Below are 14,497 nucleotides of genomic sequence, written 5' to 3'. Positions count from 1 at the left end.
GGTTCATGCTACCAAAGATACAGGTAAATTTTAACCCCAGCTCATCTCTGCAGCCAATGTCCTCCCCCACCCAGCCAACAATACCATTGTTATGAGTCAGGGAGGCTAACCTCTCTGACCATGTTGTCTAACTGGCACTGACTACAGGACTGGGTAATGTGCAACACAAATGGCTCCAGGATTACACTTTTTTCGCACAGTATCTCTTTACATGGCATTAAGGATACTCAGTAATTAAACTTCAATCACTGAACACAAGAATTTAAAACAGATGGACAATCATTTATTTATTAAAGAGTGCAAAACATTATACTATCCAAAGATGCATTATACAGAAACCATGCTCAAAAGAGGCAAACGGGATATCTGCATAGGACTGACACATTGTCCATAGGATGGAAAAGATGTTTTATGGCTGTTGAGGCAGATACGTCCACTAGCTGCCATCTCTTTCTTTACCGCAATGTTGTTGTTTTACAAGCAAGCAAGACTTCCCCCTTACCACTCTAACCAGTATAATTACAATAAATCGCCTGAGATGATGTGTTTAATGCATTCTATATTACCAAAAAATTAGCTAGGGTTTCAATATGAGACAGTTTCCCATGCAGTAATTGTAAATAAAAATACACACAGCTAGACTGAAAAGCATAGAAACAATTCTCTAGTTATAGCATCTGTTGCACTTAGAGACCCCCCTTTGCCCATGTTACAAGTCAGCCATACAAATGTAGAAAATTGACAGCAAAAGGCCCTCAAGCTACAGAACACTCATTTTAATTATAAAACCCACATAACTATGCGTACTGAAAATTCACAGCAAGTTCTGCTTTCTCCTGCTGGCTGTATTTCAAAGTCAATATTAGAAATAGCACAGACTCCACTGACATCAAGGTCAGCTTGACCCCGGAAAAGAGTTTTTCAGATGGCAAATAATATCAATCAGTAAACTGTTTCCTAAGAGACCACATTTGTATTGAGTCAGTACAAATGGGTTTGAAGAACAGACATTTCTTCTAATAGGCGGGAATTTCCACTAAGGGAGCTGACAGTATGTGGGCTTAAGTTCACAAACAATGGGCCAAATCCTCAGGACTGAGGGGGCTTCTTTGCCTGCACTGCCAGCATAAGCCTCCCATGAGGGTGGCTTACTTGGCCCAGAAGGATCACTTGAGCGTAGGGATGATTCTGAGGTAGTGTAGTGTTGATGGAGGGCTGTGGCTGGAGAAAAGGGAATATGGCTGATGATTCTGGGCTTGGTTTTTGGTCTCTTGTGGACACTGCAACAAGGCTCAAGTTTGTTAGAGCAGTTTGAGGTCTGCTCTAACACAGAGGGCTAGGGGATAGAAAGTCATACAGTACTACGATCAGGCCTCCTTTCCACACCAACCTCTGACCTGTGCGCTTTGGCCATTTCAGTAGATCCGGCCCCCATGTATATATTTAGTATTTGGATAGATATGCTGGTTAGTAGATCAACATGCTATGCACAGAGCATGTTATAACAATTGCAATGTTTGTAAGCACTTCTCAGAATTCTCTCCTGCCTCTAAAGTGGCAAGCTCTAAAGTGACAACTGACAAGCATAGATCTTCCCCTTCAGAAAGGCCCTTCTGCCCTAGGCACTGTACTATCCAAGGACCAGATAAGTTGTCAGGGTATCAATATATCCTGAATCCATTTAGATTGCTCCCCTACTTGCATATACAACCCCTGAAGACATTCCTCTGCAATATTAAGGCCATGCCTACACTATGGGGCTATATTGGTACAACCCCAGGACTGTAATTATTCCGGTATAACCTCGTAGTGTAGACACAGCCTAAACTAATGTGGAAGGGTTTTTTCCCCCATCGGTGTAGGAACACTACCTCCCTCCGCAACAGTAACTAGGTCGATGGAAGCATTCTTCACAGAAAGCTTGGTCTGTGAAAACATTGTTAAATCATGTAATGTTAGGATATTTGGCTTTCCTGAGCATTTAAATGGTTCAGATGTTTAGTTTCCTTCACGGTTTGAATCAAGTTGGGGAAGAAGATTTGAGCCAACTTTGAAAAGTGGGCAAGTATCATATTTAAAGTGTTCTCTAGCTTCTGTCTCTTTGTTCTGCCCACTGATATCCCAGAGGTACACCGACCTGCTACTGCACAGCTTTGTTTACAAGGGAGTCCTGGCAAGCCAAGGTCTCATCCCACACAGTGCTGAACCTTCCCTGACATCGGGGCGAGTGAAGCGGTGTTAAGTTCCTCTCAGAATTTTTCCCCCTGGTTAGAAGCAACAATCCAACTTTGGGTTGTGATAAACGTGAATTGTGTTCATGTCTGTTTTGATTTACAGAGATCAGGACTGGAAAAACAGTGTCTCCCTTTCTCATTCTTGGGGGCTGGCTGTTTTGCAGATGGTTTCACAACTATCTCCTTATTTCTGTTTGGTTTTAACGCTAATAAAAGAAACAGAAGACTGAATTCCCCAGACAATACAGTGGGGGGTGGGGAGAGATGAATGTAACGTATGTATTCAGAAGTCTGCAACAGACAGAAATTACTTCTAGTTCACTTCCCTATTACACACTGGTATTGTTCTGTCACTTCAGGGGCATAAGGGCTTCATCGCCATCTATCTGGCTTTAGTAAGAGTGATGTGTGCTGGTACCAATGAAGAATTGTTCCATTTACTTCCCTGGAAAAGGGAGTAACTTGCAGCCTAACGTCCTACCCACACAGAGCAGGAAAACAACCATCTTTAAAAAGCACAGCTAATGGCCCCTGATATGTAGAACTTGCTACTGTGGTGAAATTCCAGTTTGGCTTCTGATGGCAGCAGCTGGCTCTGTGAATCAGAGCTGCAGATGGTTTGAGACTCATATTGATTTACCATGAAAGTGAAGCTAGCAATTGATTCCTAGAGAGAAGGGATTTTTGCAGGTACTGCTGAGATGTTGCTAGAACTCTAGCTGACAGAAGTTTGGTTATACAGTCATGAAAGAGATGGAGATGATAATGCCAGAGCATAAAAATCACCAGGTGAACAGCAATAAGCAGTTCTCTGAACAGCCGAACACGCAATTACAAGTGTTTGGCAGGTAACTATAGAGCTTCAGATCTGATATAATTATCACCAACAGAAATTTTAGTTCACGTTTTTTAGGGGAAATAAGCATGGCTTTTACACTGAGAAGTTAGTGTCTTACACAATCAAGAAGTTATCGACTTCTAATGACACAGCTCACAGAGGTGGCGGTCTTTGTGTCTTGTTCTACAAGTGTATGTAATTAATGAGGCAACCCAATGGTAATTTATAAACCTGAGAATTTTTTTCTGAAGATTTTGGTCAATTATACCATAGCTGTCAGGTCATAGATTTGGAAGAGATTTTCTGAAATCTTGTCAAAAATATCATCACACAATGAGTCAGCAAAAGATGCAATCTTTTTTTCTACACTGAGAACTTTGAACATTATCAAAGACACTTTAATTCCAATTAAAGTGCAGCATTCAAAACATAAGCAATGCAAAGATATCAGCCAACTATGTAGATGAAGACAGTGATTTTAAAGAAGCAAGAATTTGCCTGTAATTTGAGAAATTAAAAAAAAAAAAACATGAAACTTTGTGATTTTTAATTGAGTGATAGATTTTATATAGAAAAATAACAGAACTAGTTACTAATTCTTGCAAACCAAGAATCATATGAAATACTGATCACTGGTCCAACTCAAGTATTCAGTATATGATCTAGTAGTTTGAACAATTAAAGGAGTGGTCTTAATTAGGTCCAGTGTAAAATATTAACCTTTTGGCTAAGATCCAAAGATAGCTTCAATTTACACAGATATATCCTCCTTCCAGGGGACAGAAGGGAAAAGTAACACCAGGGGCTCAACCTCTTTTTAATCCCTCGCTTGTAAAATCTTACAATGGATTTGGTTAGTTCTCTCTACTGTATGGAATTCATAGTCCAGGCACAGAAATAAAAAGGGGCTGTAATTAAATAGGGGGAATAATTAGTGAAACATCCTGCACTAGATAATCCAAAGGAATGACAAAGACTGAGCATAAATGGTGATTCAAAGCACGAGGTACCATGTCTGTCCCAAAGAAGCCAAATGCTTTTAAATGCAAATATCCTATGATCTACATGGGGGCAAAATGCACAGAAAACTCACTGAAGAAACACAGCTTGTTTAGTCTGGATTTCCAATGCTTCACAGAAATCAGGACCTTCTGACATGACACAGCAAATGACAGATAAATATATCAGCTCAGAAAAGACCCAGCATATACAGAGGTATGGCTGGAAATCACTGCATTCCTTCCACTGCTAACACAGTGGTTGTGAGAGGCATTTCTAGCACATGAGCATTCCATTAGTCCCCTACTGCATATTTTGTTTCAGTATCATATAAACTATAGTCACAGTTTACTTTCGAGCCGTCAAGGTTTAAAATCAGTGCATTCTTTAAAAGAATTAACTATTACAATGTGGGGAACATAATGTCTCTTGTAGAAAAGAATTTTTGAAATCAAATTAATCCAGGAACATTTTGCTCTTGTTGTGGCACTGGGACAGGTTTCTGTGGAGTCCCGGTGTGGCCAATAGAGAGCCAAGAAAAGATCATTAGGTTATTCACAACATTTTGGCCAAGACACAAGAGGGAAATTTGTTGGACAGATCCTAATAATAAAAAGTGCGTTAATCAAGGGCAGCAGAAAATCCTTTCCCCATTGTTGCTGGAATGTGCCATTATTCAAAGATCGCTGGGGATTAGCAAATTACTTTTGAGCGTTGCTTTTGTTATAAATAAGGAAGTCAGAAATGTCGTGCCATACGTTACTGTCGTCATACAGGTAAGTCATGGAAGATTGCAGGGAGGGTTGGAGAGTGTGCCGATGATATTCAAAGAGCCACAGAACAATCCCCCAAGTCACAGCAGCAAAGATCGGGAAAGGGTCTTGCTTGGGTTCTGGGATATAACCCTTCTCCACTGCCAGTCGGGACAAGCCAAACAGAATACGAGACAGCAGGTACATGTTTATCTACATAAAGAGAAAACCCAAGGAATATTAGCCTTGTAACATGGCTAGCAAATCCGACCAAATCAAGCAACTTGGAAATTAAAGACATAGAAAAAGTTAATATCTGACCATAGTTTACTATATAATTGCCTTCAACATTGCAGTGTGTGTTTGTATCCTCCTAACATGATTACTGTCCTGCTTTGTTCATTGGCACTCTAGTTCTGCTGAGCAATAGGTTTCATCTGGTACCACATGCTATCACTTGGAAGATCAGTTGTATTAGCAGTAGATGCTGCGTTGCCAATACACTTCACAAGGTGGAGTGAAATCAACTTTCCAAGAGCTCAGTCAATTGGCTCTGCATCTTCATTTTAAAATCCAATTTAGATAAACTGCATGGGCACACTTATATCAGTTTCATATCATTTATATTGGTATAACCTGAAACTGTACATTTTACTACGTCAGTTAAACAAATATAAGCCAGGTTTAAATCAAATTAAGTGTGTCCAAAGAGAGTTCTGTGGCAGTTCAACTATATCAGTTTCAAATCACAACTTCAGTTAAACCAGTGCAAGTCTATGCGTGGAACAGGCCGGCGTGGCTTTCCCAAGGCTATCCCGCGAGTCAGTGGCAGAACTAGAAATACAAGGCAGGTCACAAGGCTCCCAATGCTGTGTGCACTACCCACTGATGCAAACTATTTTCCTCTAGGCTTTGACAGTAAACAAGCTAAATATGAAAGGTGGCCATATCACATTAGAGCATCACTTACAGCATCAGTCCTTTTTTGTTTTTTAAATCCTAGTCAAACCAGCTGGTACACAACATGTTTTTTGGGCAAGGTCAGAAAGATAAAACTCCACAAATACATTTGTTTACCTGGCTGTTGATATGATTGTTTTCACCAAACACTAACCAGCCTCCAACACAGGCTGCTACGAAGGAGTGCAACTGAAAGTTCTTTCCCTGTAGTCGGGATTGCAGCGCAATCAGCCCCTTGTAAGTGAACACAAAATACGCCAGGTTTCGGGAATGAGTATAAGTGGCCTGAGCAATCGCTTTCAGTTTCTCTCTTAAACTGAGCAAAGGAACAAACAAACGTTAGTAAAGCAATAACGTGGCCATCACACTGTTCACTCTGCTGGTACCTTGTCTACTTAGACTAAGGTTTTTGGGTCAAGAACATTCTACCTCTGTGCGTACAGCACCTGGCACAATGGGGCCTATTCTTGGTTAGGCCATAGACACTATTGCAATACTTTTCTTTTCTGAATAGGCTCAACAAAAACAAAGCTGTGAGGATGGCTCATTTCACTGCTAGGTCACTGATCAGAATCCAGTCGAGGTCTGTGTGTACACTGATGATTTATCATCGTTCCAGAAATTGACAGCCAGCCACTGGAGCAGCTGCATCAGCAAAAGCATCATTTGCGGATGATACTAAACTGGGAGGAGTGGTAGATACGCTGGAGGGGAGGGATAGGATACAGAAGGACCTAGACAAATTGGAGGATTGGGCCAAAAGGAATCTGATGAGGTTCAATAAGGATAAGTGCAGGGTCCTGCACTTAGGACGGAAGAACCCAATGCACAGCTACAGACTAGGGACTGAATGGCTAGGCAGCAGTTCTGCGGAAAAGGACCTAGGGGTGACAGTGGATGAGAAGCTGGATATGAGTAAGCAGTGTGCCCTTGTTGCCAAGAAGGCCAATGGCATTTTGGGATGTATAAGTAGGGGCATAGCCAGCAGATCGAGGGACGTGATCGTTCCCCTCTATTCGACATTGGTGAGGCCTCATCTGGAGTACTGTGTCCAGTTTTGGGCCCCGCACTTCAAGAAGGATGTGGATAAATTGGAGAGAGTCCAGCGAAGGGCAACAAAAATGATTAGGGGACTGGAACACATGAGTTATGAGGAGAGGCTGAGGGAGCTGGGATTGTTTAGCCTGCAGAAGAGAAGAATGAGGGGGGATTTGATAGCTGCTTTCAACTACCTGAAAGGGGGTTCCAAAGAGGATGGCTCTAGACTGTTCTCAATGGTAGCAGATGACAGAACGAGGAGTAATGGTCTCAAGTTGCAGTGGGGGAGGTTTAGATTGGATATTAGGAAAAACTTTTTCACTAAGAGGGTGGTGAAACACTGGAATGCGTTACCTAGGGAGGTGGTAGAATCTCCTTCCTTAGAGGTTTTTAAGGTCAGGCTTGACAAAGCCCTGGCTGGGATGATTTAACTGGGAATTGGTCCTGCTTTGAGCAGGGGGTTGGACTAGATGACCTTCTGGGGTCCCTTCCAACCTTGATATTCTATGATTCTAAAACCACCCGGGGGCTTTCCTTGTCTACACAATTTGCACTGGTGCAGTTTAACCCTGCTTGAAACAAGGTAAGTCCCACTGGGACTAACGGCAGTTCTCCTTGTCTGCCCTAGTTGTACTGGTGGCTGGCCCTCTGGGAAAAATCCCCAATACTGTATAACCAAGGCCTAGCTCAGAGGTGAGATATCAGCTTCCTGAATCTCTGAAACAACAGGCTGCATTCTGCTTGTCATCTGCATTTTTAAAAAGTCACATTGTGAGATTTTCCCATTTAGTTAGGAAAACAAGCATTTGATCTGAACAGGTCTGGTGTTTTCAAAGAGTTCACTTTTAAAAAATGGATGACTGTAGCATGGTCTCATCCTTACAGAGAATGCCAGAAAGGAAGAGCTAATGTCTGTACCTTCCACTCTTGAAGAGAAAGGTCATCACCAGAGCATGGGGGGCACGGATCTTTGCTCCATAGCTGCAAGAGAAAAATTATTATATGCATACACACAATGTTTTCAGAGGGCTTTTTATTACTGTAAGCCAACTATTGATCTTTTAATCCTTATATTATAGTGGAAATAAACCACAAGTTATTGGTTGATCAGCTTAAGTCAATTTCAATACATGGCCTGATAATTCAATCAATGGGTTGGTAGCTTTATTTTTTATTTATATGGTATTTACAGCCAAATAGCCACAGACTAATAGACTGTAACTTAAAAATAATGAAGGCAATTAAACCTAACACATTCCAAATGAGAATAAAACCAAACAACCTCAGCTGAAGTAAATAAAGAAATGCTAGCTCTGAGCACTTGAAAGGGCATTAGCACCTTTACAAAAAAAATAGGCCATGAATGCATCAATAGAGCCCTGCACAGATACAAAATTTGTATCTGATCTGCAAAAATGATCCACGGATATCTGCAGGGCTTGAGATGTAAACTCTGGATCCAAATCCATCAGCGATCCGCAAAAATGGTCCACGAATATCTGCAGATATAAAGCGGATATCCGTGGATTTTCAGGGCTCTGTTCATCATTCATAGTGCTAGTTATCTTTATTAAGTGCTCAGAGCTATACAGCTAAGTATTCAGTTTATCCTATTCCAAATGATGCAATTCAAAAGTGGATCAATGGGCCTTCTACACATCCATGTTTTAACCAAAATGTAACTTCATTTCACAATCCTACACAGCTCTCTGCTTGTTGATTTTGGAATACTAAACCTCAAACCTGCAGAGAGAAAACATTCATCAGGCCACAGAATTCATCTCATATTTTTCTTCTCCTCCTATTATTCTCGAGCTCCAAGTTTAAATCTTGGCAGATGATGGAGTTGGGCTTCATGGTCTAAGATTTGAACAATTTTAAATTATTGCAGCAAAAACATGAGTCACGAAATAAACTTCTTTCAGTCCTCTCTGCAGTTTCTTACAGCTTCTAGGATTGCACTATTTTCCCCCTTAATTTGAATTTATTTCCCCCAGATTAAAAAAATCCTCCAAAGTGTCTGCGTATGGGGTGTGGACAAAGATTTTAAACTCTGCAGCCTAAAATTAACTACCTGAACATGTAGCCTGATTTTCAGAAACGATGATCACCCAGAGCGCCTTCTGAAACCAATGGGAGCTATGAGTGCTCAACACCTCAGAAACTCAGGTGCTTTAATATGGTTTTAATTGCCTAACTTTAGGCATTCATATTTGAAAACATTGTTTTTTATTTAGATAGACTTAAAACAGGGAAAGTATCAGTAACTTAAAGGGAGAAAATTAAAAACAGTATGTTAGTATACGTTTAAATCTCCCCCACACCCACCTCCTCTTCACTGCTTTAATAACTAGCTTGCCATACTCTGACAAGTTTGGATTGAATCTCTGGCTACCTGACCATGACTCCCCCACCCACTCAGTTACTACAGACAAGTGGGAGCTGGCAACTAGGGCTTGCCTACATGGCCCGGCAAAACACACCAGGGTGGTGTGATTTGTAAAGTGCACCAACAGGTCATTAAAGCAACCAAAGTACTTTTTAGAGTGCACCGGCAGGTTCACACAGGGCCCTTAGAGCACAACACATTAGTGCACTTCACAAATCACAGCCTTTGGGTGCATTTTGCCAGCACCATGCCAACAAGACCAAAGTATATGTTTTCTTCCCTAAATATAGATAAAAGGCCTAATTCTGCTTCCACTGAAGTCAACAGAAGCAGGTACGACCCTGCTTTTAGAAATTAAGCCCTTCTTTGGAGTATTTTTTAAACATCTGTACAATGTATGGTCTTTATTCACAGCTCAAGTGAATGCAACTAGAACGCCTCTGAAAGGTATCAGCTAAGAAACAAACAGATTATAAATGCTTTTCCAAGGGGCAAAAAGAATTGCCCTACTGTTAGTCTGTATTCGCAAAAAGAAAAAGGAGTACTTGTGGCACCTTAGAGAGCTTATGCTCAAATAAATGTGTTGTGGCACCTTAGAGACTAACACATTTATTTAAGCATAAGCTCTTTAAGGTGCCACAAGTACTCCTTTTCTTTTAACATATCAGAATACAGTTCTTAAAATTATCCAAAAACTGTGTGAGTGGGTCTGTCATAACCTGGGAGCAGCAATTTTGATAGGACTGTGCTTAAAGTGCACCCCACAAGGACAGCTTGACTTTATTTTATTTTTGCTAGGTCTGTGACCCTTTGTAATCCACCTTTCTTGAAGCACTGCTGGAATAAGCTGTAAAGAGCTCCTCAAATTAAGTTACAGAAGCTGCTCCCTGAAATGCATGCTTCCTCCGAGGGAGGTCGCCTGTACCGCAGCAGACTCTGGTGGGGCAAGGGACAATCCTAGGGAACCCTGGGTATGGGCCTGGGGAGAAAACCCCCTCCCACCTCACAAGTACAGCGTGTGTGTGTGTGCGCGGCCTGAGAAGACAGTCGAGGAGAGCCTGGAGGAGAGCCTCCTCCCCACCAGGCACAGCTGGGCAGGGGTTAGCAAAGCCTGGAGAGGAGAGCCCCCCACAGGCACAGCCCAGGGGGGAGAGCCTGGAGAAAAGAAGGACCCCCCACAGCACGGGGGGGATGGGAAGAGACTGGAGGAGAGAGCCCCCCCACCCCACAGGCACAGCCCAGGGGAGGGGAGCAGGGCCTGGAGGGGAGAGTCCCCCCCACACACAGGCACAGCCCGGGGGAGGGGAGCAGGGCCTGGAGGGGAGAGTCTCCCCCCCCCACACACACACAGGCACAGCCCGGGGGAGGGGTGCAGGGCCTGGAGGGGAGAGTCTCCCCCCCGCCACACACACACACAGGCACAGCCCGGGGGAGGGGAGCAGGGCCTGGAGGGGAGAGTCTCCCCCCCCCACACACACACAGGCACAGCCCGGGGGAGGGGTGCAGGGCCTGGAGGGGAGAGTCTCCCCCCCCCACACACACACACAGGCACAGCCCGGGGGAGGGGTGCAGGGCCTGGAGGGGAGAGTCTCCCCCCCCACACACACACACACAGGCACAGCCCGGGGGAGGGGAGCAGGGCCTGGAGGGGAGAGTCTCCCCCCCACACACACAGGCACAGCCCGGGGGAGGGGAGCAGGGCCTGGAGGGGAGAGTCTCCCCCCACACACACACAGGCACAGCCCGGGGGAGGGGTGCAGGGCCTGGAGGGGAGAGTCTCCCCCCCCCACACACACACAGGCGCAGCCGGGGGAGGGGAGCTGGGCCTGGAGGGGAGAGTCTCCCCCCCCACACACACACACAGGCACAGCCCGGGGGAGGGGAGCAGGGCCTGGAGGGGAGAGTCCCCCCCACACACACAGGCACAGCCCGGGGGAGGGGAGCAGGGCCTGGAGGGGAGAGTCTCCCCCCCCACACACACACACAGGCACAGCCCGGGGGAGGGGAGCTGGGCCTGGAGGGGAGAGTCTCCCCCCCCACACACACACACAGGCACAGCCCGGGGGAGGGGAGCTGGGCCTGGAGGGGAGAGTCTCCCCCCCCCCACACACACACAGGCACAGCCCGGGGGAGGGGTGCAGGGCCTGGAGGGGAGAGTCTCCCCCCCCCCACACACACACAGGCACAGCCCGGGGGAGGGGAGCAGGGCCTGGAGGGGAGAGTCTCCCCCCCCACACACACACACAGGCACAGCCCGGGGGAGGGGAGCTGGGCCTGGAGGGGAGAGTCTCCCCCCCACACACACACACACAGGCACAGCCCGGGGGAGGGGAGCTGGGCCTGGAGGGGAGAGTCTCCCCCCCCACACACACACACAGGCACAGCCCGGGGGAGGGGAGCAGGGCCTGGAGGGGAGAGTCTCCCCCCCCACACACACACACAGGCACAGCCCGGGGGAGGGGAGCTGGGCCTGGAGGGGAGAGTCTCCCCCCCCCACACACACACACAGGCACAGCCCGGGGGAGGGGAGCTGGGCCTGGAGGGGAGAGTCTCCCCCCCCACACACACACACAGGCACAGCCCGGGGGAGGGGTGCAGGGCCTGGAGGGGAGAGTCCCCCCCCCCCACACACACAGGCACAGCCCGGGGGAGGGGTGCAGGGCCTGGAGGGGAGAGTCCCCCCCCCCCCACACACACACACAGCCCGGGGGAGGGGAGCAGGTCCTGGAGGGGAGAGTCTCCCCCCCCCACACACACACACAGGCACAGCCCGGGGGAGGGGTGCAGGGCCTGGAGGGGAGAGTCTCCCCCCCACACACACACACACAGGCACAGCCCGGGGGAGGGGAGCAGGGCCTGGAGGGGAGAGTCCCCCCCACACACAGGCACAGCCCGGGGGAGGGGAGCAGGGCCTGGAGGGGAGAGTCTCCCCCACACACACAGGCGCAGCCGGGGGAGGGGAGCAGGGCCTGGAGGGGAGAGTCTCCCCCCACACACACACAGGCACAGCCCGGGGGAGGGGTGCAGGGCCTGGAGGGGAGAGTCTCCCCCCCCCACACACACACACAGGCACAGCCCGGGGGAGGGGTGCAGGGCCTGGAGGGGAGAGTCTCCCCCCCCCACACACACACAGGCGCAGCCGGGGGAGGGGAGCTGGGCCCCGCACCATGGGACGGCACTAGGTACAAGGGTGACCCCGCTTACACCGCTCCGTTCCGGAAGCCCTTGAGCACGGCCAGCGCCGCGCGGTATCTGCGCCGCTGCAGCAGGGAGTTGACGGTGTAAAGCAGGGTCTTGAGCATCGCCTGGGCCCCCATGGCCGCGACGCTCCGACCGGGGGAGGGGAGGGGGCCCGCTTCGGCAGCGCACAGAGCCAATGGGAACGCTGCTAAACAGGTCCGGGCGGGCAGCGGGCACCACGAAGATGAGGTTCCGCATCTGCGCGGAGCGAGCTCAGCCCATCACGCTCCGATGAGCTCCCTCAACCACCCATCAAACCTCCGACAAAGGGAAGACGCTGCCCTGCCCCTTTAAGGAGGGGATATCGAAAGTGATCTTGCTATTGGGGAAAGGGCCCAATACTGCAGCCAATCACAAACTTTCCCCTCCTCCAGGTCTGTTGCAATTGGCCAGAACAGAAGCGACTCTCTTCCAATGAGGGTTGGCCCTCTGGCGGGCCGGTTGTGGGGTGGCTCTTTCGCTGCCGTGTGGGGCTGGAGGTGGGGGCTGGGAGCGCCATGCCTGGCCCCTGAGGCGTGTTACAGCCACTGCGGGTCCCCGGGCGGGGCCACAGGCATGGCTGGGGAGGTTCGGGCTGCGGCGCCCGGGCTCGTGCCCTGCGTCTGACGGGCCACGTACCGGTCGCCCAGGGGAGGGCACAGAAACCCTGTGCTGGGCACGAGGGGAAGTCTCTTCCTAACCTCTGCCACTTAGTGATGGGTTTAGTTTAGCAGCCTTCTAAAAGAAAAGTATTCTCTCCGCTATCACCACTGAGGGTCTCATTACCTCTGGTCTTTTTTTGAATTCTGTGAAACACGTTAGCTCAGTGTTGCCCAGTGGCAGTGAGTTCCACAGGTTAATTGTGCATTGTGTGACACTCCCCTGGCCGACACCCTGAGAGCGAAGGGCTAGGAGGTGCAGATGGATGCCCTGATTGTCAGAGCCCTTGGCGCCTGGGACCCCTGCAACGAGCATGTGCTGCAGACCTGCAGGATTGGTCGCCGCTATGCCCTGCTCATGTGGCGCCTCATGGTCTCTGACACCATATGATGGCCCAGGGACATCTACACCGCACACATCACCAGCCACCGACAGTACCAGGAGATGTGAGCCAGAGCGACGTCATGCATCGACTATGAGAAAGGGACTGAGAGACTTTGTTGGACCATATGAACTAGAACCGTAAACTCACTAAACATTAAATCTCACCAAATGAGGGTCAATCCAGTCTCATCATCGTATCCCCTTATTATACTCCACACCTGAACATAGCCATTATATGAACAACATACCCTCATATCTCAATGTCTGTACTTTGACCCTTTAAGCTTTTACCCCCAATCAGGGATATTGCAGATTATGTATTCCTTATGCCATCCAATCTTAAACTGAATTTCGCACCCCTTCATAATCTGTACTTTATTCCCTGATAACCAGACACTCCTACACTTAAACTCTGCACTGTTTACTTTTTTTTTTAAAACATCATCTTAATACAAATTTTTAAACCTGAAAAGGTCATCTTTTTGCCAGGTTTAAATGTATTCTTTCTCTCTAGGCTTGGCAGAATCTGATTTTTATTTTAATTTTGACAGATAATATCAATGTTTATTTTTAAGCATATTTAAAGCATATTTTTAGATTAATTTTTTGTGTTGTGTAGAATTATTGGTTTTAAGCTTTTTTATTTTTATCTATTTACATTTTCACAGTTGTAGGAAATCATGGAAGGGGCAGACAATAATTAATGACGGTAAATGCTGAGATTCAAAAAGTTAAAAGTTTTATAAACTCTTAAAACAAATTGTCAATATCATATGGCAAAATGTAGAAAGTAAATATCTTTAAATGAGCTCTGATAACGTTGACATTAAAACATGTTTTATACACATGAAGGTCTGACTCTACTAAATTCTCAAGCAGGATTTTTCTTATTTTGCCTAACTGTAAATTTCTATCATCGATAAGAATATTTTTTCATAAATTTATGTGTGTACAGTGAAATCAGTGTTTACCAACATTTACCAATAAAACTCTAATCCTAAAAGCGTAGTTTTATTGAATAACC

The 14,497-nt window shown here is 46.9% G+C and overlaps 1 protein-coding gene across 1 annotated transcript; it reads right to left on the bottom strand.

Annotated features, from left to right (window-relative positions):
- Positions 1-261: 261 nt before the first annotated feature.
- PXMP4 (peroxisomal membrane protein 4) lies at positions 262-12,709 on the bottom strand. Its single transcript, XM_073309900.2, has 4 exons — positions 12,415-12,709; positions 7,740-7,802; positions 5,901-6,099; positions 262-5,036 (listed from the first exon to the last, which is right to left on the bottom strand). Exons 1-4 carry the CDS (start codon positions 12,525-12,527, stop codon positions 4,773-4,775), a joined length of 639 nt encoding a protein of 212 aa, XP_073166001.1. The 5' UTR covers positions 12,528-12,709; the 3' UTR covers positions 262-4,772.
- Positions 12,710-14,497: the final 1,788 nt, after the last annotated feature.

The sequence above is a fragment of the Lepidochelys kempii genome, chromosome 13 (assembly GCF_965140285.1).
Source record: "Lepidochelys kempii isolate rLepKem1 chromosome 13, rLepKem1.hap1, whole genome shotgun sequence".
Taxonomy (NCBI): domain Eukaryota; kingdom Metazoa; phylum Chordata; order Testudines; family Cheloniidae; genus Lepidochelys; species Lepidochelys kempii.
Note: the sequence above shows the minus strand (reverse complement) of the source record. Positions and strands in the feature narration are given on the sequence as shown.

What these genes read in the sequence shown, in the direction of transcription:
- PXMP4 (XM_073309900.2), bottom strand. Translation starts at nt 12,527, where the DNA reads ATGGGGGCCCAGGCGATGCTCAAGACCCTGCTTTACACCGTCAACTCC. An exon ending in GGCTTCCGGAACGGAGCGGT is followed by an intron (nt 7,803 to 12,414) that starts GTAAGCGGGGTC and finishes TTTCTCTTGCAG; the next exon opens with CTATGGAGCAAAGATCCGTG. An exon ending in TTTCTCTTCAAGAGTGGAAG is followed by an intron (nt 6,100 to 7,739) that starts GTACAGACATTA and finishes TCCTTTGCTCAG; the next exon opens with TTTAAGAGAGAAACTGAAAG.